The sequence below is a fragment of the Hemitrygon akajei genome, chromosome 6 (assembly GCF_048418815.1).
Source record: "Hemitrygon akajei chromosome 6, sHemAka1.3, whole genome shotgun sequence".
Lineage (NCBI taxonomy): Eukaryota > Metazoa > Chordata > Chondrichthyes > Myliobatiformes > Dasyatidae > Hemitrygon > Hemitrygon akajei.
The window spans coordinates 123,881,779-123,908,479 of NC_133129.1; the positions used below are offsets into that span (position 1 = coordinate 123,881,779).

Sequence of the window (26,701 nt, forward strand, 5' to 3'; positions counted from 1 at the left end):
AAAAAGAGGAAAGGAAAGGAAGATGGATCCTCTGTTGTAACTTAGATAGCCCACAATATACCTCCCTGCTAATTACCAACGACGTACTTTTGAACTGAAGAAATCAAACAGAATCAGCATTAAAAGTTTACACATGCACACAGCAATGAAATAAGTAACTACAAGCATCAAAATTAACAACTTTGATTAAGGGTAATTATTGGATGGGATTTACCATCCAATTTACCTGTTGGATGGGGTCAGCCCCTCTGATGCATTTCTCGGTGGGTAAAGGCATCTCGATAATGCCTGGCTCTCTTATTCTGACAATGACATATCAGCCCAAGTAATGCAGCCAGACTATTGGAGTGGGGGTGAAAGCTTATTTGAAAGGGTAAGTGTTATCACTGTGCTACGGTTGGTACCTAAGAAAGGAAATTACCTTCTTGAGGAATGTGAAGTGGAATGTAAGTTATATATTTGAAGGAAATAGACTGCAATTCCTAAGTTTCTCCAACTCAACTGTTGTAATTGATTAATTGTGTAAAGAGCTTTCTGTAAACCTATCAAGACAGCAGGAAAAGCTGTTTTTTTTTACTGACAGAGACCCTGTCTTTTGAGTAGCCAAAGGCCCCTCTTGTTTTAGAAAAGTTTTATTATACAGTACTGAGCACAAGTCTTGGCACATATATAGTTAGGGTGCCTAAGACTTTTGCACAGTGCTGTAAATCTTACCCCTCAATTGGTATCTGTGGAAAGATGAACTGCATTAACATTTCAGGTTTAATGAAAGGTCTTCATCCTGAAATATTAACTTTGTATAGACACGACAATATCTGCTGAGCATTTCCAGCATTTTCTGTTTATACTTAACATTTCTAGCACCTGCAACTTCTATGACTTTCTTCCTTGAAGAAGCCTGCCACTCTTTCCCACGGCTCTTTTCTTGCCCTCTGGTTTTCACTCAGCTCTCCTTCTCTCCCCCTCTCCCCCTAATTTAATTATGATGCTTGAAAGATCATGGGATTCTGATTTTATGCCCCTTATGGAGAGCGTTTTGCAACACCAACACCAAGGCACCTTTTTAAGTGATTTTGAAGCATTGTGGTGACGTTAGAAACACTTGATGCAACTGAGCCACTGCCTTATAGGCTTTGAAACATAGATCAATCCAGTGCTGTGTGTGTAGATTACACATGTCCTGTCTCTTAGCACATCGGTTTCCTCTGAATGCTTCACTTTTCCCTTCCACATCCTAACAGTGTCAATTTAATAGGTCAATTGACCAATCTGGTAGAATCTGGATGATGATGATGGGTCACCCCTGGGTTATGCCCTTTTCTCAGTGCTACTGTCGGGCCTAACATACTACACTCGGGTCCAGGAACAGCTACTTTTCTACATCCATCAGGTTCTTGAATGAACCTGCACAACCCTAACCTAAGCAGCAATGGAACTCTTCGGGATACCTCTTGATACTTGTCTCTGATTGTGTCCTTTTTTTTTCGAATCAAGGACTTATTTTTCAGAGTTTTTTTTCTCTTCAATCATAGTAAAATTTTTGAATAATTTATCTATAACTTTATATTCTGTCTACTGTCTGTTCTTCCGTGCCTGTGATGCTGCTGTGTGTAAGTTTTTCATTGTCCCTGTACTAATGCACATTGACAATAAACTCAATTTGACCTGACTTGAACAGGGAGAATCACATGGGATTGTGTAGTGTTAGTGTAAATGGTCAGCACAGACTTGATAAGTTAAGAGTAGATAAAGGTGTAAAAACCCAATGTCCGTAACTCATTTCTACACAACCCAAGCTGGAGGGCAAATGTTTACCAGCATTCATGGTGACAGCAATTTTTTAAAGAAGTTCATAGTTTTTATACTCTCAAATATTCAAAATGTAAACTATCACACTAGCAGAGAAAAAAATAGAATTCAAAATGCATAACGTAAAGAAAAAGCATCTGAATTTTAGAGCAGTTATGATAGTTTATTAGGATTATGTTTTTTGGTCCTGCTGAAAGACTGTATAATTTTAAAATTAATGCAGTCTATAATTATTTTTTCTTGACAAAAGTTTATTTATCCAAGAACAATGATCATTGTGCACTTCCCTTAAAAATGCAGAAATCCAGAGCAATGTTACCAATTTAGGAAGAAGGAATGAAGCAATTTTTAAATAAAGACAATGTGCTAGCCATTTGAAGCATTTTCTTTCTTTGCAACTGTTTTAAAGCTTTTGCCCTTGTTTTGTTTGGCTTGAGTTCTGAAAATACGTCCCTTCCTTTACTGCACACTGCTATTAAATGAAAGTGATAGGTTTGCTTTACAATATAATATTAAATTAAAAGTTGCAGTTCTCTCTTATTAATTTTCAAATGCCATTTGACACATTATTATGCTGGGTCATTCATTTTAAATTTGCTTTGTTCTTCGCATTCTCCTTTAAAAGAAATGCTTCATATCCGCACATCTGGTATTTTGTCTTGGTCCAAAAGCAGAAAGTGTAGTTTGCCAAAGTAATCACGAAATGTATCTCACAAAGTATTAAGATAAGTAATTAAGTATTCTGCTTGAATCGCATTGGTGAGGGGTAGATGTTGGCCAAAACACCCAGGGGAGTGACCCTGCTTTCCCTCAAAGAGATGAATGGGTTCCTTTGTGACCCTCTAGCAGGCAACGTGATTTCTGCTTAACTTCTCTTTTGATGGAATGCACCTCCAACACTGTGTGTTAGAAGATAATGTCCTTGTAAGTACTGCACCAAACCTGTGCAGGGAACTAAGCTACTGGCTGGTGGGCGTAGGAAATTGAAATGGGCCTTTTTTTTACTGATGACACTGGGGAGGTAAATATTTATTCCACATACCTAATTACCCTGAGAGGTGTCGTGGGCCGGCTTTACCACCGCCGGGGGAAGGTACTGTAATAGTGCTTGTGTGTACAAAATTCCAGGAATTATACACAGCAGTGCTTTAACACAAGATTATGTATTTCCAAGTCATCATATCTTGAGTTCTAATCTCCAGGTGGTGTTCCAGTGCATCTGTTGCCTTGCTCCTTGGAGAAGTATGTTTAAAAGGTACTCTCCTGGTAGCCTGGGTGAGAAATTACAGTGCCTTTCGTAGATGGTATACACAGCTGCTTGGGGGCACTTGATGATAATTGAGTTTTTCATATATTTTTGGGAACTGGTTTATTCTGATTTGAGCCACACAGATGGTGGAAACGTTTTGGAATGTCAGGGTATGAGTTGCATGCAGCAAGATCCCAGGCGGTCTTCAGTTCTTGTAGTTAGAGCATTATGTAGCTGGTCCAGTTGAGCTTCTGGTCAATGATGATTTCTCAGGATGGAGATGGTGGATGATTTGGCATTGGCGCTATTAAACATCAGCGGTAGGACGGAATTCATGACACTGCGATTGAACCATGCCGTATTTCAGAATGTAACAGCGGTCTGCAACTGTGTATATTTTATCAGAAGCAGTATAGCGCTCCACTAATTAACTTCACCCACTACACAGTTCCCTTACATTGTTTGCCAAGGTACCAGTTTCCACAAGCTTATTGTCATCACAAACCTCAGCCTGTTCAGTCTTTTAATTTACATCGTTGGCTATCAGTCCTGGCATCTTACATCAATAAAAGGTCTGGTTTAATAGACTAGAAAAGTCAGCCTGGAGCCCCAGAGAAGCCAGTGCTTTGGAAGGCACAAACAGCAGATTTATATCCTTTGATGATCTCTTAAGGCTGTTTTATTACCAGTTGTAATTCTCAAGTAGTTCGCCCTGCTGCTAGAAAGAGCTATTACAACATGATTAAATGTAACAGTGCACAGTGATTTCTTTACAACAGCCTCAGCTTTGCATACAGTAACAGATACAGAAAGTGAGTAATTGATCAATGAATTAGGCCAAGATTGGGTGCTTTGCAGACATTTATCTCATTTCAAGTATTAAATCACAACCTTTTGTTCACTCTCCAGGATCTGCTGTAACTCATGATACGGAATATTGTTACCAGTAATATTGAGATTATATATTCATCAATGAAAGAGTAGATAGTGTTCCCTCAGTAGAGGTTCACTGGAAGATTGAAGATGGGAGTTATCTGAAAAAAGAATTAACTCTCTTTGGATGTATTTCTGGAGGGTTCATTGCTTGATCTTCTCTGACTAACCACTCTGCCTTGTCTAGTACTATAGCCTTTCAATATTTTTGATTTAACTGAGTCAACATTTCAGATATCTAACACTGTACTGTTGTCATACAATGTGTTTAGTGCAAGCAACCAATTTTACAATCCTGATATTTTTAGGGTCCCTCGTTTTTGTTCTCCCTGGTTGGCAACAGGAGTATTTCTCACTTAGTCCATCTAATGAGCTCATCTCCATTCTGGTAAGGTCATAGAGTACTGCAGCACAGAAACAGGCCCTTTGACATTCTAGTCCATGCAAAACTACTAATCTGCCTAATCCCATCTACCAGTAGTGCCTGGATTATAGTCCTCCATATCCCTCCCATCGATGTACCATTCCAAATTTCTCTTAAGTGTTGAAATCAAACCCGTATCCATCACTTGCACTGGCAGTTTATTCCACACTATCATCACCCTCTGAGTGAAGTGCTTCCCCCCCTCAGTTCCCCTTAAATATTTCACCTTTCACCCTTAACCCATGTTCTCTAGTTCTAGTATCTCTCAACCATAGTGGAACAAGCCTGCTTGCATTCACCCTTATAATGTTGTATACCTCTATTCCCTAGAACATAAGAAATTGAAGGGAGATTTGATAAAATCCTTATCTATTCAGCCTTTCCTTAAAACTGAGGTACTCATGTCCTGGTAACAGCCTTGTAAATTTTCTCTGCACTCTTTCAATCTTATTGATATCTTTCCTGGGCAAAATGCTCAAAATTAGGCCTCATTAACACCTCGTACAACTTCAACATAACATCACAACTCCTGTACTCAGTACTCTGACTTATAAACACCAATTGACCAGAAGCTTTTTTTATGACCCTATCTCTGACACCTCTTTCAAGGAAATATGGACCTGCATTCCCATATCCCTCTGCTCTACTGTGCTCCTCAGTGCCCTATTGCTCACTGTGTATGTCCTACCATGGTTTGTCCTCTCAAAGTACACAAACTTGTACTCATCTGCATTAAATTCTATCTGCCATTTTGAGACCATTTCTCCAGCTGGTCCAGATCCCGCTGCAAGGCTTGATAGCTGGCCACCGTGCCTCCAATCTTGGTGTCATCAACAAATTTGCCGATCCAGTCTGCCATATTGTCATCCAGACCATTGATATAGATAATAAACAACAATGGACCCAGCACTGATTGCTGCAGTACTCCACTGGTCACAGGCCTCCAATCAGAAGGGCAGCATCAATCTATTATCACTCTCTGATTCTCTGGCTTCTCCTGCAAAGTCAATGTCTAATGTAATTTACTACCTCATCTTGAATGCCAAGTGACTGAACTTTTTTGATCAACCTCCCATGTGGAGCCTTGTAAAGTCCTTGCTAAAATCCATGTAGACAACATCCTTTGCCTTGTCTTCATCAACTTTCTTGGTAACTTCGTCAAAGAACTCTGTAAGGTTGGTTAGACGTAACCAACCGCGCACAAAGTCACGTTGACTGTCCCTATCGGTCCCTGTCTATCCAAGTACTTATATATCTGATTCCTTAGAACAGCTTCCAATAACTTGGTCACTACTGATATCAGACTCACCAGCATATAATTTCTCAGCTTATTCATAGAGCCTTTCTTAAACAATGGAACATCATTAGCTATCCCCCAATCCTCTAGCAGCTCGCTTGTTAAGGATGTTGTAAAGTCTGTTCCTAGGGCCTCTGCAATTTCTCCACTAGCCTCCCACAAGGTTCAAGGAAACATCTTTCAGGCCCCTGGGATTTATCCACTCTGTTACGTCAAGACAGCAAACATAACCTCCTCTGTAAACTGTATACGGACAATGACCTCACTGCCTCACTTCTGTAAACTCTGTGTCCATCTCCCGAGTAGATACAGATGCAAAATATCCATTTATGATCTCGCATTTAAGGTGTTTGGGCTTTGGACACTGCTGAGGAACTCCTGCAGTGAGGTCTCAGTGCAGGTAATTGACCTTCACCAACGACAATCATCTTCCTTTGATTGAGGTGTGCTTCTAACCGTTAGAGTGTTTCTCCTTGTTGCCGAAGTGCCTTGACGCCAAACTCAGCCAAATGCTGCTTTCAAGTCAAGGTGATCGCTCCTCCTGCCTCACCTCAGGAATTCAGCTCCTTGGTCCGCGTTTGGATTAAGGCAGTGCAGTTGCATGGTCCCAAGAAATGCAACTTATTCGTAAGTGCTTCTCAAAAGCACTATTGCCAATATCTTCTGTTACTTTGTTGAAGCCAGGTAGGATTCGTTCATAGAACATACCTGGGTAGTTCCTCACCTTCTTGGGTGGTTGGACAGAGGCACAGTTGGTTCTGGAGTGTAGGTCCTCAGGATTACAGCAGGCTTATTTTCTGATCCCACACTCATTGCTGCACCTAGTGCTCTCATCTCTTTCTGATCAGATGTGCAATGAATTAAATTGACTGAAGACTGCTTGTGTGATGGTGTCTAGATGAATCATCCACCCAGCACTTCTAGCTGATTGTGCTTGCAAAGGTTTTGACCTTGTCACCATTGATGACGGAATGTACTTGCAATTCCTTCTCCAGTTGGCTGCTTAAATATCCACTAGCATTCACAGCAGGTCTTCTGGTCTTTGATCTGATCCATTGATTGTGTGCTCTTTCCGTTCTTTTGTTTTAAAACTGGCTTTGGCTGTTTATCATGCATGCCATCCTGTCTTGTAGCCTCTCCAGGTCATGAGATTCTGATGGAGAAATCGAATGTGTTCTCTGTAAGGTTCGATTCTGTGACTATGATTATGACAGGCTATTTTTTGAATGATCTATGGAACATCTTTCCCAATTTAGAGAAACAATTGGAAGTTTAAAACAATGTGACGGTTTAACGCTAATTTTAAAACAAGCACTGATTATTAACTGAATTTAAATTTCATAGTTGCCATGGTGGGATTTGAACTTGCATCTCTGAATTACTAACTTTCATTGCTGTGCCATCACCATACCCACAGAATATCTGTGCTGATAAATACCATTGACTACTTTACTTCACAATGCATTATATTGCACATGTACTTCCATTTCAACCTCAGGGCGACAGCAACTTACTCTTACATAACACAGATCATCCAAAGTTGATTTACAAATGTAGTCAAATGGAAAAAGAATTGATTTTTGTGATCTTTGTTAAAAAATTTGTTCAAAGATAAAATTGAATTTGCAGCTCCTGTATTCCCAACAGTTAGCTCTAATGAATGAAATCACAGGTGAGAAAGGGACCATAATCCTGCAGCATCGGTTTCCCACCACATGCTACCTGCTGAGAAGAATATGAAGACTAGAAGCGGGAGTGAGCTTGATGGCCCTCGTGGTTATTCTGTCATCCAGAATCATCCTTTGTCTCAATGCCACTTCCCAGCACTAAAACTAAAAATCTAAGACAATGGAAGATTACTGAATATATATTTCTTGTTCATTTGCACACTTTGTGCATTATATATGCATGTACACCACACGCGCACACACACTCCTTGTATCTAAAGTGGATTTTATGTCTGAGGCAGAAAATTGGAAATGTATTAATGATGTTCTGAGAAATTTAAACATCTGATGACCTTGTACTAAGTTCACAAAATTCAAGTTATCTTAAACTTTGTCACCCAATATTTTGTTGTTTTTTTTATCTGCATAATTGAGACATCGTGGCCAGGAAAATAATGTTCCCAAGTATGGATATTTGATATCATTGTTAGGCATATGGAGTTCATTGTGGATAGGAATCCATCACAGCAGGCAGATCTACATCATAGTTACTTGAATTATCATCTGATATCAACTGTACATCCTGTACATCTTCAGTGATTGTTTGGTAGATATTCATGAATGAGTAGCGTGAATTTTACATATGCCTGTCTAGTATGCAAGTTGTACTGATTGTTTAAAAGGTTCGTTGAACTAATTTCACTCCTCTCCTTTTCTTTATTATGGTTTTCTGCAAATGATGTATTTTAAAGTATTTATCTAATTCCATTGTTGAATCTGCTTTCACCATCCTTTCAAGCAGTGCATCCAGGTCATCATTCCTGATTCAGCAGGGGGTGATGTATTGAGTGTTCAGTGATTCTGGCCATAACCATTGAAAACAGCGTTCCAGAAATGTCACTTGCCAATTAGTGAAGCTGCGTGGCAACTTCTGACCATGAAAGATTCCAAAAATATTTGATTACGGTAGATAAAAGATGCTCTTCAGAAAAGAATACCAAATTCCTTTTTATTGACGTGTATGCAATTGTCTGACAGAAGCCTAACCCTTCATTTGACTTTGTTTTTTTTCTCAGCCACTACTGCCGACCGGTTTTACAGAATAGATCGAGCTCAGGTAAGAATGGCTGCGCAATGATGACTAATACATTTATTTATTTATTAGGATACACCGCAGAGTAAGCCCTTCCAGTTCTTCGAGCTGCACCACCCAACAATTCCTGATTTAATCCCAGCCTAATCATAGAACAATTTACAATGACAAATTAACTGGTATGTCTTTGGACTGTGGGAAGAAACCAGAGCATCTGAAGGAAACCCACGTAGTCAAGAGGAGAATGTACAGAATCCTTTCGGGCAGCAGCGAGAATTGAACCCAGCTCGCTGGTACTATAAAGTGTTGTGCTAACCACCAGCTACTGTGCTGCTCCAAGCTGGCTTTCCTCCGATGATTTAATGGCTAACTCATTCATGGAGGCTGATTAATTTCCTCACTAGTTAGCTATGAGTTAGTTACTCAGAACGCCATTGGCCAGTAGGTGTTTTCTCCCCATTTAATTCCTAGACTCCTCATCTTTTGGTTAATGTACTAGACTGTAGCTTTTTGGTTTAAAGTACAAACACACTTAAATCGACAAAGAATGAAATGAGGTCTTAGACCGGGATCATTTTCTAATGCTCTACAAATACTACCTTTCTGAGGATTTTCAGTATTTGCTGTTTTTATTTTGAACATTATTACCCACTGAATAAATACAAGATAAAGCAAAAAATAACAATCAAGATGCAGATACTGGAAATCTGAAAATTAAAAAAATACTCAGCAGATCAGGCAATATCTGTGGAGAGAGGAAAATGTAAGTTAATCTTTTGGGCCTGTAAAAAGTTCAAGAACTTTAAACATTTTTTTGTATTTCCTTAGATGTTGCCTTACCTGTTGAGTATGACTAACATTTTCTGTTACGATAAAGCAATGAGTGCCTACGTCAGCAGAGTTCCTAGTTCTGAGATCAAATTAATTTCTCTTGTTTCCTTGCAGACGTCTAGTTATATAGGTCAGAGTGAAAAAGATTCCTATACCACAAGGAGAGAAGAGTGTTATATCACAACAACCTGAAATGTTCTAATGCAGAATTTCCAGAATTACATGACTGGAACCCTGGGGGGAACGTCTGGTTTCCTCGGAAGAGAGGGGAGATGAGGCACAGTGGGTGGTCACCTAGTGTAAAGTTAAGGAAACGTTGGAGTCCTAGAACCACAGAAATGTTATTCACCACCTGAAAAATAAGTGAGATTTTTGATAAGAAAGGAATACTGATACAAAAGAAAGAGGCTAAGTGTATAGAGAGGGTGCAGAAGAGACTTATGACAGTGATTCCTTTATATGGTGCACCATCATTCTGGGAATGTGTAGAACTATTAGCATCTGCAGGGATCAAGAACAGAGTTAAGTGATCAGGGTCCCCCGTAGTTCAGTGACAATTTTCCTCACTTCAGAGGCAGGAGCATATAACCTCCAGTTTCCAGAAATTCGAGCAAAAATTCTAGTTGGGTCTTTCAGTACAGTATGAAAAGACAGCTACACTAATGTTTTTTCTTGAATGTCGAAGGTGCCAGGGCACTATTCTTGTTAGCGTAGCTGCTAGAGCCACTGCTTCACATCTCCAGTGACCCAGGTTTTGTCCTGTGTGGCATGGAATTTGTAGTTCTCTCTGTGACCGTATGTCTTCCCCTGAGTGTTGCTAACCCCAAAGACATGCAGCTTGGTAGGTTAATTGGCCACTGTTGGCGCGTGGCCAAGTGGTTGAGGCGTTTGTCTAGTTATCTAGTTCGAGCCTTGGCAAGGTTAAGTGCCTTGAGGAAGGCACTTAACCACACATTGATTTGTTACAACACCGGTGCCAAGCTGTATGGGTCCTAATGCCCTTCCTTTGGACAACATTGGTGGCGTGGAGAGGGGAGACTTGCAGCTTGGGCAACTGCTGGTCTTCCATAAAGAAAAACCTTGCACAGGCTTGCACCCTGGAAACTTTCCAAGGTGCAAATCCATGGTCTATCGAGACTATCGGAGGCCTTTATAAGTTGGTCACTGTAAATTGCTCACCTCGGCCCCACTCTGACCTGTATAGATCAGTGGTTGAAATGTAGAAGACATGGGAATTTAGCAAGAATAAAATGGGTCAGAAAATCTGCAGATGCTGTAAATCCAAAGCAACACACACAAAGCTGCTGGAGGAACTCTGTAGGTCAGGCAACATCTTTGGAAGTGAATAAACAGTCAATATTTCAGGCTGAGATCCTTCTTCAGGACTGGAAAGGAATGAGGAAGATACCATTATAAAAAACTGGGGGAAGGTGAGCAGGTGGGTGGGAAAGGTCAAGGGCTGGAAAAGAAGGGATCTGATAGGAGAGGAGAGTAGACTATAGGAGAAAGGGAAGTGGGGGGACCCAGGGAAAGTAATAAAATGAGTTAAGATTGGGTTAGTGTGACTCTAGACTTGATAATTGACATGGGCACTGTTGGCTGAAAGGCTTGTTTCTATGCTGTATGATTCTGAGAACAGGGAATGTTTTCCCTATGTGTGAGGTCTACATTAACCTCTCAGTTACTTCTAGTCCAAAATATGAAGTACCATTGCTGCCTGTGGACTTCATTATGAGGTTTCTTATATTGTAACAGAGGCAAAACTGCAGAAGTACCATTGGCTGTAAAGCATGTGGACCCTTTGCGATCCCTGCATTTTATAAAGGAGTTATGTAAATGAGAAACTTAATTTTATTTGATTTATATGCATAGTCGTGACCTTGAATGACTGGTTTTCCTGCATGCTCTTTCAGGAGCACTTGCACTATGTGACTGACATTTCCCAAGAGGAACTCTTCATCCTGGACCCAGAGCTTGTTATCACAGAAACGGTGGGAACGTCACCAGGAATGCCTGATCTGGTTGGATCATCTGACTCCTTTGCCTTTCCATCCTCCTCCTCACCGCCATTGTCACCTGTCCCCAGGTAAAAGAGCTGCAGATATGCATAGCTTCCTTGCGTATCCAATTAACTGGTATTTTCCTTGGAGTTATGACTGCTTAGATGGACAGTATGAATAGCATTGGTTTGGAGAATCTGTGCGTGGCAGAGAGCATTGTGGAAAGAGTTAGAATGACTGTACAATGTTTCAAACAGCACTCTGCTAATTGGATTCTAGTATTAGATGCCTGGAATTCCTTGTTGCTCCACTCCACTGGATTCCTTCCTTGAATGTTTGCAGATCGAGTTACAACACTTAAGTTGACAGGCTGCATATTGACACCATGAATGCAGCTTTAGGTTTTGTTAGGGAATGGATGTTATCTCCTGTGTTGGAGCAAGGACTGTGGCGGGTGTCCATTTTCTTTGCTTCTGTTGAAGATTACCCTTCACATCAGTTACTTGGAAAATAATTTGCTATGTTGCTGGTAAAATGACAAAGGGAAGATGCAACTGTGTCAACCGTGAGGTTGGTATCGGGATTGATATGGTCTCTATCTAGCCAGACAGCCTGTCACAGGCTGTGACGAACCACCATTAGCACACTAGAATAGATTTTTGTCTATGCAATGTAAATAAGGCGTTTTGTAAATTATCTTGTAGACATTGTGAATTCCACAACTCCTGACTCTGCCTCAAATTTTTGGCCTGGCCTATTAGTTCTGAGTAGCACCTCATGCACTCCCTCATTCACTAATTCTCCACTTACCGTGAAGGGGTTGGTGTGCACATGTCCTATTGTGGCCATCAGGCAGCAAAGTAAACTGATAGGCATGGTGGACTGCCCATAGAGGTATCAGGGGAGGTAACTTGCCCTGTTGCTGAGGGGCAATCAGCAGCAGGCTGGTGGAATGTCCTCCCAAGATTGGATTGGGCTGGGTATTGGTGGTGGGGATTGTGTGGTTAACTGGAGTTGCAGGGAGTTGGGTATAAGAGCACCAGAGCAGATAGTGGAGTGATTGCAGAGAAAGATATTGTTAAGCATACATATAGTCAGGAATTGAAAGATTGAACATGGTGTGACTAGTGATTTGAGTTCTATATATTTCAACGCAAGGAGTATTTAGGAAAGGAGAGTAAGCATAGGGCAAGGATCAGCATGTGGAATTATAACACTGTAGCCACTTACATCTACTGATGAAGTCCTTTGAGAGGTTAGTGATGAAACATCAAATCCTGCCAGAGAAAAGACTTGGATCCATTCCAATTTGCCTACCAGCACAACAGATCCATAGCAGATGCTATTTCATTGGCTATTCACTCAACCCTGGAACATCTGGATGCTCTTCACTCTGCGTTCAACACTATCATCCCTTAAAAACTAATCAATAAACTTCAAGACCTTGGCTTCAACACCTCCTTGTGCAATTGGATCCTCAGTTTCCTCACTTGCAGACTCCAGTCAGTTTGGATTAGTGAAAACATCTCCTCCACGATCTCCATCTCCCAGGAGCACCATAATGATGTGTGCTTAGCCCCCTGCTCTACTCACTTTACAGTTATGATTGTGAGGCTAAGCACAGCTCCAATGCCATATTCAAGTTTGCTGACAACACATTGTTGTAAGTCAGATCAAAGGTGGTGATGAATTATCATATAGGAGGGAATATTAAAAATCTCACTGAGTGGTGCTATGACAATAACATAGGAAAACTACAGCGCAATACAGGCCCTTCGGCCCACAAAGTTGTGCAGAACACGTCCCTGCCTTAGAAATTACTAGGCTTACCTATAGTCCTCTATTTTACTAAGCTCCATGTACCTATCTAAAAGCCTCTTAAAAGACCCTATCGTATCCACCTCCACCACCGATGCCGGCAGCCCATTCCATACACTCACCACTTTCTGAGTAAAAAATTACCCCTGACATCTCTTCTGTACCTACTCCCCAGCACCTTAAACCTGTGTCCTCTTGTGGCAACCATTTCAGCCCTGGGAAAAAGCCTCTTGACTATCCACATGATCAATGCCTCTCATCATCTTGAACACCTCTATCAGGTCGCCTCTCATCCTCCTTCGCTCCCAGGAGAAAAGGCTGAGATCACTCAACCGATTCTCATAAGCCATGCTCCCCAATCCAGGCAACATCCTTGTAAATCTCCTCTGCGCCCTTTCTATGGCTTCCACGTCCTTCCTGTAGTGAGGCAACCAGAACTGAGCACAGTACATCAAGTGGGGTCTGACCAGGGTCCTATAGAGCTGCAACATTACCTCTCGGTTCCTAAATTCAATTCTACGATTGATGAAGGCCAATACACCGTACGCCTTCTTAACCACAGAGTCAACCTGCGTAGCTGCTTTGAGCATCCTATGGACTTGGACCTCAAGATCCCTCTGATCCTCCACACTGCCAAGAGTCTTACCATTAATACTATATTTTGCCATCATATTTGACCTACCAAAATGAACCACCTCACACTTACCTGGGTTGAACTCCATCTGCCACTTCTCAGCCCAGTTTTGCATCCTATCAATGTCCCGCTGTACCCTCTGACAGCCCACCATACTATTCACAACACCTCCAACCTTTGTGTCATCAGCAAACTTACTAACCCATCCCTCCACTTCCTCATTCAGGTCATTAATAAAAATCACGGAGAGTAAATGACCTTTACTCTCAACCTCTCACTAAATGTCAGCAAGATCAAGGAGCTGATATTGACTTCAGAAGGAGGAACCCTGAGGTCCATGAGCCAGTCCTCACTGGTGGATGAGAGGTGGAGAGGGTCAGCAACTTTAAATTCCTCAGTGTTATCATTTCAGAGGATCTGTTCTAGATCCAGGACGTAAATGCCATTATGAAGAAAGCATGGAAGCACTTCTACTTCCTGAAAAGTTTGTAAAAATTTGGCATGATGTCTAAAACTTTGACAAGCTTCTACAGATGTGTGGTGATGAGTATATTAACTGGTTGCCTCGCAGTCTGGTATGGAAATACCAATGCCCTTGAACGGAAAAGTCCTACAAAAAGTAGTGGATATGCCCTAGTCCATCAGCCCTTTTCCCCATTCCCCCCCCCCCCCAAGCACACCGAACGCTGTGGCAGGAAAGCAGCATACATTGCAAAGGGCCCCCACCATCCAGGCCATGTTCTCTTCTTGCTACTGCCATCAGGAAGAAAGTACAGGAGCGTCAGGACCCACACCACCAGTTTCAGGAACAGTTATTACCCTTTAACCAAGAAGACCTCAAAGCCCTCTGCTGGACAGGAGAGCAAACCAATCCCCCTCCACCACCACTCTGCTCCATCTGGCAGAACTAGTCCTCGTCTGGAACAATTTTCCCTTTGGTCCTTCTCACTTTCTCCAAGCCTGAGTTGTAACCATGGGCACTCTCATAGGTCTAAGCTATATCTGCCTCTTCATCATCTATGTAGAGCAGTCTATGTTCAAAGCCTTCCCGGTTATATTGCACAACTCTTTCTCTGCTACATTGACAACTGCATTGGTGCTGCTTTGTGCATATGCCGAGCTCGTCAGTTTCGTGAATTTTGCGTCTAACTTCCACCCTGCCCTTAAATTCACTTGGGCCGCCTCTGACACCTCCCTCCCCTTTCTCGATCTCTCTGTCTTCATCTCTAGAGACAAGCTGTCAACTGATATCTTTTATAAGCCTGCTGATTCCCATAGTTATCTGGACTATACCCTATCTCATGTAAAAATGCTTTTCCCTTTTCTCAGTTTCGTCGTCTCTGCCACAACTATTCTGAGAGTGTGGCTTTCCATTCCAGTACATCAGAGTTGCCCTCTTCTTTAAAGAGTGGGGTTTCCCTCCATCTACTATTAATGCTGTCCTCCCTGGATTTCCTCCATCCCTCGTACATTTTCACTCACCTGTCTTCCCACCATCATAATAGCAATAGAGTCCCTCTTGTCCTTACCTATCAACCCATGAGCCTCCGCATCCAACCCATTTTCCACTGCAACTTCTGCCATCTCCAAATGGACCACTACGCATATCTTTTTAAAATCTCCCCACCACCCCTCTCCTGGCCTGTTTTCTGCAGGGATCGCTCCCTCTGCGATTTCCTTGTCCATTTGTCCCTCCCCACTAATCTCCATCCACTAATGCCCCTTCTCCCCTTCTTACCCCATCCCTGATTTATTTATTTTCCCCTCCCCCCTCTTTTTTTCTCTCTCTGCCCATCACTCTGCCTGTTCTCCATCTTCCTCTGGTGCTCCTCTCCCCCTTTCTTTCTCCCGAGGCCTCCCATCCCACAATCCTTTCCCTTCTCCAGCTCTGTATCCCTTTTGCCAATCAGCTTTCCAGCTCTTAGCTTCACCCCACCCCCTCAGGTCTTCTCCTATCATTTCACATTTCCCCCTCCCCCTCCTACTTTCAAATCTCTTACTACCTTTTCTTTCAGTTAATCCTGACGAAGGGTCTCGGCCCAAAACCTCGACAGTGCTTCTCCTTATAGATGCTGCCTGGCCTGCTGTGTTCCACCAGCATTTTGTGTGTGTTGCTTGAATTTCCAGCATCTGCAGATTTCCTTGTGTTAGCAGTTTAACAAGGTGGTCCATCCCCTCCTTGCCATGGGCAGTAAACACTTGCTTTGCCCTCGTGCTGATGCCCACATCCAGGAAAAAATGGACAAATGGTTGCCACCAACCTTTTAACTCATGTGATCTACAGAGTTCCCTTTGTTGTGTCCATGAGCCCCAGCCATGAAAAAGAAGGCAGCTGCAGTGTCATTATCATTTCTGAGGGCCTGTTTCCCCATCTCCGCCTTGTAGCTGCATAAAACAAATGTGTATTTGCAGGACTATCCACTTACTGGGGTATTTGACATGTCCCCTCAAATGTTAAGTCCAATGCATAAACAGTTTTTTTTCTGACTTTTCTTGTTGTTCAATAGACAATTAAGTGGTACCCAATCTGATAGTATCCAGTATAGCCCCTGTTAGCCAGTGTTCGGGGCCTCTCTTTGTATTTTCCAGCCAGGTTGCAGAGATTTTCAAAACTCTGAAAATCTCCAAAGGCATTGGTTTAAAATGTCCCTTCAGGATATTCACAATGCCCTCATGAGGGACTTCTCCGTGGTTCATAGCTCGTTGTGACAATGAACTCGCCAGCATCTTATCTTAGGTGGGACCCTTCACCAGTACACAATATAGTCTTTTAGTGCATTGCCCCATTTCCCATTCTGTGTCCTCTGTTGTCCTTTCTTCATCGCCACTCATTCCAGGGGGCAAATGGTTTATATTTCTAAAGACTGGTAACATAACCACAACATCACTAATCTAGTGTTTAGCCCATACTTGTGCTTAATTATTGCCCTGCAACTTCATGCAGTAACATGTCAAAACTGTTGCCATTGTAGTATGTGTAGGCTTTGTGTAGTGTTTACTATGACAAGCAGGAAGGATAGAACTGCTAACAAAGTATCTTTTGTTGAAGCTCGACATCACTTTCCTAATAGCACATCAGGATCAGACTTGTTTATCACACGTACATCAAAACATTTGATGAAATGCATTGCTTGAGTTAACAGCCATTACATCTGGGCTTGTGCCGGGGGGCAGCCCACAAGTGTTGCCACATATTCCCGTTGCCAACATAGTAGCTGTGGAGGATACAACAGTTCATCAAAAGTTGTACACTGGCAGGGGGAGGTGTGATGCACAGAATTCACCAAGGCTTTGGGTCATCCTGATGTTCTATGTGTTCGTGAAGCATAGACTGACAAGTTCAGTTGGCAGAACAGCAACGTGTAAAGCCTCAGAAATTAACAATGTTGTTTTCGGTGACGCTTTACCTATTGTGGTAGTAGTTCTCAGAAGGACATTCCATTTTGCAAGCAAAACATTTCCAACTACAGGGAAATGTTACACCTAGAAGATGTTGAAGTAATGGTGTACAATGGAAGAGTGATACCAGGGAGCTAGAGAGACCTGGCTAGGTCAGTGGGAGGCATGTTCTCTGTGCCAGTGGGCAGTGGCACCTCTGACAATGCAGTCCTGAGCATCTGGCAGGAGACTGCAAAGGAGATCTGTGTGTTGATGAATGTGGAAGCGTGCAATATCCAACCCTGCTCTGCCTGACCCTCACCACCGAAGATGTTCACCAAGGTGAATCTTAGTGACCTTCCTGACTAGGCATCCTAGTACGTGAATTAAAAGTAAATAAACAGGCTCAGCCAACAACTAGTGATGGCAAACGTCAGGTTATCCTTTATTGCAAAGGGGTTGGAGTTTAATAGGAAGGTTTGGTACAGTTGTACAGGTTGTTGGTGAGACCACACCTGGAATACTGCACACTTTAAATCTCCTAATCTAAAAAAGGATACAGTAGAGACACAAGAGATTCTGCAGTTGCTGGAAGTGTGGAAAAAACACACAAAACGCTGGAGGAACTCAGCAGGTTTATGTCAGTATCTATGGGAAGAAATAAACAGTCAATATTTTGGGCAGAAATCCTTTATCAGAACTCAGTAGGATTGGGTACAATCAAAAGGAGATTCACCAGGCTAATTCCTGGGATGGGAGGGTTGCTCCCATCAAAAGAGACTGAACAGTTTGGGTTTGTATTCCATGGATTTCAGAAGGATGAAGGGTGACCTTATTCATACCTAGAAGATCCTAAGGATGCTTGACAGGGTAAATGTTGAGATGTTAAGTTCTGTGTCAGAATAAAGATAATAGGACAATGCAGTTCTCAACAAAATGTCAGGAGTTGTATTTTTCTACAATATGCAGAAATCCTCTTCAAGCTCAGCCAGCTTTCAACTGCAGAGAAAACTTTCAGAGTCTTGACACTGAATTTGTTAGCCCCAAGGGTGACTGAAGTGTTCCATGTGGGCATCTGTGATGGCTTGAGACAAGCTCTCAGGCTTCTTCTCAAATCTCCAGTGTACCCCATGAATGGACTTAAGAAAGCCATTTTAATGTTTCCTATGGCTGCAGGACAACAATAGCGTGCAAGAGTGTGCCAGATAGGTGTTGCCGACAGCAAGCAGTGTTTGGATTTTAAGGTCGTAGGACACAGTTGATTTCTGGGGATGGATTGTTCGCTGCTAACGGGTTAGTTGGTGTAACTTGGGGACTCAAAGATGGAGGTTGATTACTGATTTCCTTGGTAAATGCCCCGCTCCAGCACTGTGCTAAGAAGGCCAAACTGTTCTGGGAGCATCCATGCTCATGCATTCCCGAGATAATATGACCCAGGTACTACAAAAATGCATGGGGAGTATTCTATCCCAAGCACATCCGATGAGAAAATCATTTTGGGGTGTAAGTAGATCTCACACCCAGAATCGCAGGGTTGAATTTTTGGAGTAGTGAAAAACCGCCCAGAAAAATTCATCGTTATGTCCTACATCAGGGGAACATGATCAATTTTCAATTGTGTAACACTGAAAAAAGCATTTTTCCAAGTAGTGGTCTGCACACATGGTGTGTCCCCTACAACTGCATAGAATTCATCAATAGGGGCATTACACGCTGTACATTACTCAAGATCAATTTTCTCTTTGGGTTAGTCAGTTGATATTTTCTTCCAAGATACAGGCCTGGTTTTGCAATTTGCAAGCTTTGATACTGGGTCTTGTTATCTAAAACTGTTTCTGGTTTTGGAATGGAGTTGGCAGCTAATTTTCTCTCTCTGCCCAGTCCAGTCGGCTGTGGGGCAAGGGTAGGATGTGCTTAGCCATAACAGACAGTACAGGCTCGAGGAGCCATGCTGCCAATGTTTTATATACGGTCAGAAGGTCACAGCCCTTTCCGCATTTCACTGATCACTGTCCACATAAATCCAGCGGAGCGACTGATGGAAAACATGGAAAATGTAATATTGCTGGTGCCCAGTGTAAAATAAGATTCTGGCACACCTCCCTTTTCCTGTCTTGCATTTGATTCTATGTCCTACTGTACCGCTTTGCAGCTTCCGACTAAAATGTCTTTGTTTTTTCTTCTGTGTTCTCTAAGTTCTCTCTTCCTCTTGTCCTTTCCTTCCAATCCCCCCTCCTCAGTCCTACCAGCCCTCACTCTGACAGTGAAGCCCTTACCAGACGCTACAAGAAGTCTCTCTTCTCCTCTCACTCTGGCTTCCCCTTTCCTGTGAAGAAGAGGTACTGTCGATCTTTTGTGTGTACACTTCCCAGTTTCCTTTCCACTCGCTGCTGCGCGGTCTTTATCCATGGTCTCATATTACCAAGAATCAGCCACCGTGTTGGTGATACTCATATTTATCAACAGCGTTAAGTGCGGACGTTTTCTATAAAAGTTTGTGGACCCTCGTGGCAAGGTCAGCATTCATTGCCCATTTCTAATTCCACTTCAGAAAGTTGAGGATGGGAGAACTGTAAAGTTTCCCCACAACACTGCTAAGCAGATACTGGAGTTTTGGCACACCATCAGTGAAAGCATATGGTCAGGTTGGTAAGGTGTATGACTCTGAAGAAACTTAGAAGTAATTGCATTCGCATGCACTTGCCATTGTTATCCTATTGTTCGAAATTAAATAGGCTAGACTTAGGTCCTAATATTAGTGTGAATGGGAAGGACTGCCGTCATGGACATGTTGTACAATTCCTTGGCTGTATCTTTGCATTACACCCTGACGTCTTCCCTAATCACCCCATTCTGGCTCTAGGTCCTCCTGCTGATCAATGCAATCTTGTGGACATAGGCAGATTCCAGATCTGTAGGTCAATTAGTTTGTATTCGGAAGTGACCTCAAAAGAGATGTCAGCAGGGGATTTGACCACATTGAACGTCAGAGCCATTTATGGCGAGCTGGCAGTCAGAACTGTGGTGTCTTGGCAAGCTGCCTCACTTTTTAGTGAGAGTTTCTCCAAGGTTTATGGAAACAATGAGAGCAGAGAGCTGGCAGAAGTCAAATAACACACTGGCCTGCAGCGAGGTTGATAACCCGCTATCTGACCTTCCTTTATTTGAGGAGCAATCCTCTCTGCAGTATTGGGCAGCGAGAGAGGCAAACATCCTCTCTACAAACAGATGGGGGCTTCTGACAGTTGTTCTCTCACAGAGAGAGGTTAGGTTCATTTCTGATAGCAGAGTATTTAGTGAATGAGGAGAGGATTGCCAAGGGAACTTGTGAAAACAGTTCTCAAACATTAGCAGTTTGGAAGTAAACAAAAGCTGTGGGTAGCCTGGGGTCACCCAGTGGTCACGGAACTCAGAATCAAACAGATTCATGATAGAGCACACCTCTGCCCTAAATTTCTCTCCCCTTTTCCTCTTTGTTTTATTCTGTTGTTCTCCATTTCTGTTTCTCTTCCCCTCCTCCTCTCACTCATTCTCTCTCGCTCTATTTTTGATCACAACTGATTTATTTCTCCTCCCCCTCCCCTCTTTCCATTACAGAATCTTGGATTTGCAGAAAGCTTCCCAGAGGAAGCGTATTTCTAGCGACAGCTCGGTTGCTGAGGTGCTCGCCCACAGTGAATCGCTCAGAGTCTCAAAGCCTCTGCTCAGCAGGTGAGGAAAAGCTTCAAAGGAAATGGACACAAAACCTAAACAAAACACTAGTGCCTGAAAGGAGGAGGGAACCGCAGGGAGGGTGCGCGGAACTGAGCTCGATAAAAACACTCCACAATGCACTGTTTCAAAGTGAGGCGGAAAGTGACCGGACTCCCTGTTCTTTAGGAGCTACATGGTTCCCGTCTATCTGCACAACCGTCCTGCTTTAAGGGGCCCTTATTCGTCTTTTCTTAACCCCCTAGTCCTCGAAAACAAGTAGGTCCACTGTTTCAATTGGTTTGGGGCCATTGTTCAAATTTAAATAGAAGTGACCTGCATAGAATGTTAATGGTGGAAAAATGTCAGATTCAAGGGTTTGTCACATTCTTCTGTAACTGAATCCAATTCTAGGAGAGTGAGATAGGTTTGGGGTAATTTGGCTTCCTTCCCTTCCCCCTCTCCATCCCTCAGAACCTGACTGTTTATTGATGCCAGTGCCACATTAAACAAAAACAAAGTACACACATTTTCCCTCTGACCGGCTTCTCTGAAGTCTGTCCAGCATGGCTTATTGTGATTACAGTTCACTTTTGTGAATTATAAACATTAATCTTCAGATCTGCCAGTTTACTGATCACTGATCATCACAAGCACTGCTGCATGAAATCCGAATCAGACAATGCCTCAATTTTAAAAATACTAATTTTTGTTCTGAAGTTTGTTCATCTTAGTAAATTCAACTCTGCAATTATCCAAGATCCACAGCGTCCTGATTCATGCTTACTGGTCGTACTTTGGCCTTCACCTCTCGAACTCTTCCCCAGAATCTGCCTAAATCTCTTCCAAAAGATGATTAATCCACTGGTTCAATCAGACAAAACTGTGCAGCATTTTCCTCACACTCGGTTGAAAAATCCAAACCCATTGTACAAAGACATCAATGATGAGGTGATGGGTGGGATTGTGTTCTGATATGGGCTGCTGTTCCTTTGAGAGCTTCAGACATCCTCTGCTTGATCTCCTCAACCTCCATGTCTACGCACTGTAAGGCAGAATTTGGAAACACCGGAGATCAGATGGCAGCAGCCCATCAGAACTTCTACTTTGCTGCTAGATTCTTCTTTGAGTTGACTGGTGAGTGAACACCTTGGTCTCTCAACTTTGGTAGCAGCTCCATTCAGTGTGTAGGGCCCCTGACCTTCACCTGAAAGGTAAGTTCATGTTCAGTACTTTGCTCACTTATTTCAGCTGTCCAAGTTCCTTGGGGAGGTTCACGGGGCTAAGAACTTGGGTTGCACTACCTGAGACCCAGTTACCACTTGAAGATTTCTCAGCCTTGTGAAGGGGCTACAGAGCGATGGCCTCTGGGACAATATATCCCACGGGACTGCAAATCACAGACACGAGAAATACTGTAGATACTGGAAATCCAAAGCAACACACACAAAATGCTGGAAGAACTCAGGAGGTCAGGCAGCATCCATGGAAATGAACAGACAGTCGACATTTCAGGCCAGGACCCTTCTTCAAGACTGGAAAGAAAGGGCAAAACTGCCAGAATTAAAAGATGCGGGGAGTGGGATGGAAGATAGCCAGAAGGTGATAGGTGAACCCAAGTGGGTGGGGAAGGTAAAGGGCTGGAGAAGAAGGAATGTAATAGGAGAAGAGAGTGGACTATAGGAGTAAGGGAAGGAGGAGGGGGCCCGGGGGAAACAATAGGCAGGTGAGAAGAGGTAAAAGTGGGGAGTAGAGGAATTCCCATTCCAATGTGTTGGTCCGTGGCCTCCTCTTGTGCCAAGATGAGACTGCCCTCAGGGTGGAGAAGCAACCCCTTGTATCCCATCTGGATAGCCTTCACCTGATGGCGTGAATATCAATTTCTCCTTCCAGTAAACAAATTCTCCCCTTCCTCTAATCCTGTAACTTTTACTTCCTCTCACCTGCCTATTACTTCACCCTGAGTCCCCTTCTTCCCTTTCTCCTATGGTCCACTCTCCTCTCTTAGCAGATTCCTTTTTCTCAAGCCCTTGACCTTTCCCACTCACCAATTGCCTTCTAGCTAGTCACCTTCCCCTCTCTTCACCTTTTATTCTGGCGCCTTCACCTTTTATTCTGGCGCCTTCACCCTTCCTTTCCAGTCCTGGTAAACTGGGTCTCGGCCTGAAACGTCGACTGTTTATTCATTTCCATGGATGCTGCCTGACCTGCTGAGTTCCCCCAGCATTCTGTGTGTGTTGCTACAGGACTGCAAAAACTTTTAGAATTCCCCTGAGAAACATAACACAGGGTAGTAGGGTGGATGTGGGGCACTATCCGAATGTGCAAAAGGAGTTGAAATGCTACTTTGTCATGTGTTTCTCCTTTTGATCCTCCTTTAGCACATGCACACGAGCGTGTCCGCGTGTGTGAGCTACTGTTACTCTCCTGTCTCTCAGCTATGGGGTAGTTTTGTTTGCAGGTGTAGGCCAGCTACATCTGGAAGGCAGTATTTCCATTCACAGTTAATGTGTACTTAACTTCAATTTTCCTAACCTTAATTCCTTCTCCTTATTCATTTTTTTCATTTAAAACCCCTAATTGATAGCACCTCCTGGAAGACACTCGTCTGTGCAACAGCCTCCAAATTGAAACTCCAGCATTTTTTTGTATTTATTTCTGTCCTTATTGAGGCATGTTTTCCTTAACTGAGCATGACATTCCAGAAGAGGGTCCAGACAAGGCTCGGTACCCAGTGAAGTCTAACTTCCTCACATTTTTTGTAAGACCCCTGTGATAAAATCCAGCATTCGATAAAACATTTAGATCACCTTTAGAAACAGATCAATCTTTGACCAATGGGCACCCAATTTCTCTTGCTTTTTCACAATTCCTAGCCTCTTACCATTGACAAAATAGACCCATTTGCCTTTCTGCAAAATAGATGAAATCATCCGTGACTGCACAGTCAAAGTTTTGTCAGTGCACCAAAGTTATCAACCTTGCTGCGGTTTCCTCCTCCTATCTGCATGACTTAAAGTACATTCCATCCCAAATAGTGTCAAATCAAACCTGGATCAAAACTGCTTAAAATTCATTGTCCATTGTTTACAATGAAGACAATTGCTGTGGTGGTTCCAAATTGTATTCCTCTTTCGAATTCACGTACCATTGTATTCTGCTTCCAAAATTCAGTGCTATTGACTGCAAAGTGTATCTGGTCCAATTTTGCTTGTCTGATGCAAATAACAAATTTCTCTTCTGATGTTCTACCATCCCAACTCCAGATAAATTTGTTCCCAGTACAATTATCTGCAAAGCATCCTGCCATATTGGGAAAACCCCACCCTTCCTAGTCAGACAATCAGAATCAGATTTATTATCACTGACATGCAACATGAAATTAGTTGTTTTCAGGCAGCAGTGCAGTGTAAAGCCATAAAAATCCATAAATTACAAAAATAGATGATGCCAAAAGACAAATAATGAGGTAGTCCTCATGGGTTCATAGACTGTTCAGGAATTTAATTGCAGGGAGGGGAGCTGTTCCTAAAACTCTGAGTGTGGGTCTTCAGACTCTTGCACCTCCTTGACAGTATTAATGAGAAGAGGACCTGTCCTGGATGGTGAGGGTCCTTAATGATGGATACTACCTTCTTGAGGCACTGCCTTTTGAAGATGTCCTCAGTGGTGGGGAGGTGTGTGCCTATGATGGAGCTGGCTGAGTCTACAACCCTCTGCAGCCTCTTTCGATCCTGTTCATTGGAGCATTCGTACCAGGCTGTAATGCAACAATTCCACCATATATCTCTTGGAGTTTGCAAGAGTTCCTTGCTGATATACCAAATCTTCTCAAACTCCTAGGTAAATAGTGCCGCTGGCACACCTTATTTTTGATTACATCAATGTGTTGGCACAGGATAGATCGTCTGATGTATCCATTATGCCAGCTTACTGCAGGTTTCCAAAACATGTCACAAACTTCCCCAGGCTTCTGCCCAGTTCATCTGTTGTTAGTCTCTTTCACGGAACCTTATCAGGTACTTTAGAGACAGCTCCAGTGACTTTATCGAACTATTTAACCAGCTAACTAGCAAGCAATTTACTCATCTCAAAGCTAAGCAGGTTCCCTGAACAGTTTGTATCTGCCCAAGTGCTCAGCCTCTTTTTTTCCCTGTTAAGAAATTCTGAAAACTTCTCCAAGCCTAGACGGGCAGATGCGCAGTTGCCAACTGGCTGTGTCCCTCCTTTTGCAATTTTTCAGTGTGTTCTGAATTACTGATGAGGTGAAAGCAGTCAACTTAATAAATGGGATTGAAACAAACTAATTGAAAACAGAAGCCGGAATCCAGTTTAATAAAAAAAAAAGAAGGCATCTAAGAAATTCAGAAATAAATGCTGAGAATTCACATATACTGCACTGGGAATCTGCTAATGAATGGCAGGCTAACAGGAATTCACGAATAATCATATGACATTGGAAATCCTTTAAAGTCAGTATAGCGCAAGGTAGTGCGGTGGTTAGCGCTGCTGCCCTGTAGCTGAGCCTGGGTTCAGTCCTGACCTTGGGTTCTCTTTTGCATGAGTTTCCACTGGCTGCCCCAGTTTCTTCCCATACCCCAAAGTCATGCTGAGAGGTTACTGATTGCTATAAATTGCTGCAGATGCCATGGGAAGAAGGGTATCACCCACTCCAGTGCCACTCACATCTACTGTGCTGAAGTGTTTTGAGAGGTTGGTCATGCCTACAATCAACTCCTGCCTAAGCAAGGATCTGGACCTGCTGCAATTTGCCTATCAGTGCAATAGTTCCACAGCAGATGCAAACTCACTGGCTCTCCACTCAGCCTTGGACCACCAGGACAATTGTAATACTCCCAAATTTCTGCAGATGTACCGTTGCATCACCATCTGATACGGAGGGGGTCACTATACTGGACAGTAAAGACTGCAGAAAGTTGTGAACTCAGCCAGCTCCATCATGGGCACTAGGATCCAGGACACCTTCAACAGGTGTCCTCAGAATAATACCTCAGAAAGGCAGCATCCGTCATTAAGGACCCCTTTCGCTCTGGACATCCCTCTTCTTATTGGTTCCATTGAGAAGGAGGTACAGGAGCCTGAAGTCACACACTCAACGTTTCAGAAACAGCCTCTTTTCCCCCCCACCTTCAGATTTCTGAATGGGCAATGAACCCATGAACTCTACCTCGGTACATCTTTCCTCTCTTTTTGCACTGCTTATTTAATTTAATTTTCTTTTTTATATATATACTTACTCTAATTTATACTTTTTAATGTTATGCATTGCAATTTATTACTGCTGCAAAACAGTAGATTTCACAACATGCATATTCCAGTGGCGTTAATTCCGATGATGCAGCACTGAAAGCCAAATAATAAATGGAATCCATTAATAATAAGTATATCTTTGGAATTCATAACCAAACAACACAGCACAGGTGTTATGTATTGATAAAAAGTGCATCTCTAGGAATTAACAAATTAATGGCATAATCCACTAATTAATGGAACAGTATTGTAAATCAACAGTTCCAGGAATGTAATCATTTATGGTCAGTATCCACTAACTAAAGATGCAGCACAGGACATTAGCACCATATAATCATGAATAGATAGCACTGCTTGTGAATCATCAAGTAACAAGAACGGAATGTAACAATATGTTCAAGGATTTTACTGAATTGTTAACCTATTTCTGTCTCTTCAATGCTGTAGGACAGATGCCAAGGTAGCCAGTGTACATCGATCGAATACAACAGCAGCCGACTTCAAGCCAATGTCTAAAGTGCCTGCGGCGCAGGAACCAACTTCAACGCAGTCAGCATCAATGTCAAGGTATGGACCTTAAAATGAAACCTGAGACCCTTTTGTCCAA

At 42.6% G+C, this 26,701-nt stretch overlaps 1 protein-coding gene across 3 annotated transcripts in view; it reads left to right on the forward strand.

The window, feature by feature from the left end:
• Positions 1-26,701, forward strand: part of dgkza (diacylglycerol kinase, zeta a) — a 463,144-nt gene that overhangs the window by 306,277 nt on the left and 130,166 nt on the right. For 2 of the 3 annotated variants that reach the window (XM_073049180.1, XM_073049178.1), the window contains exons 25-29: positions 8,456-8,496; positions 11,217-11,389; positions 19,374-19,472; positions 20,731-20,844; positions 26,542-26,661. In XM_073049180.1, the coding sequence (XP_072905281.1) occupies positions 8,456-8,496; positions 11,217-11,389; positions 19,374-19,472; positions 20,731-20,844; positions 26,542-26,661 (547 nt within the window). The remainder of the gene's footprint in view (positions 1-8,455; positions 8,497-11,216; positions 11,390-19,373; positions 19,473-20,730; positions 20,845-26,541; positions 26,662-26,701) is intronic. The other variant, XM_073049179.1, reaches the window with a different exon arrangement.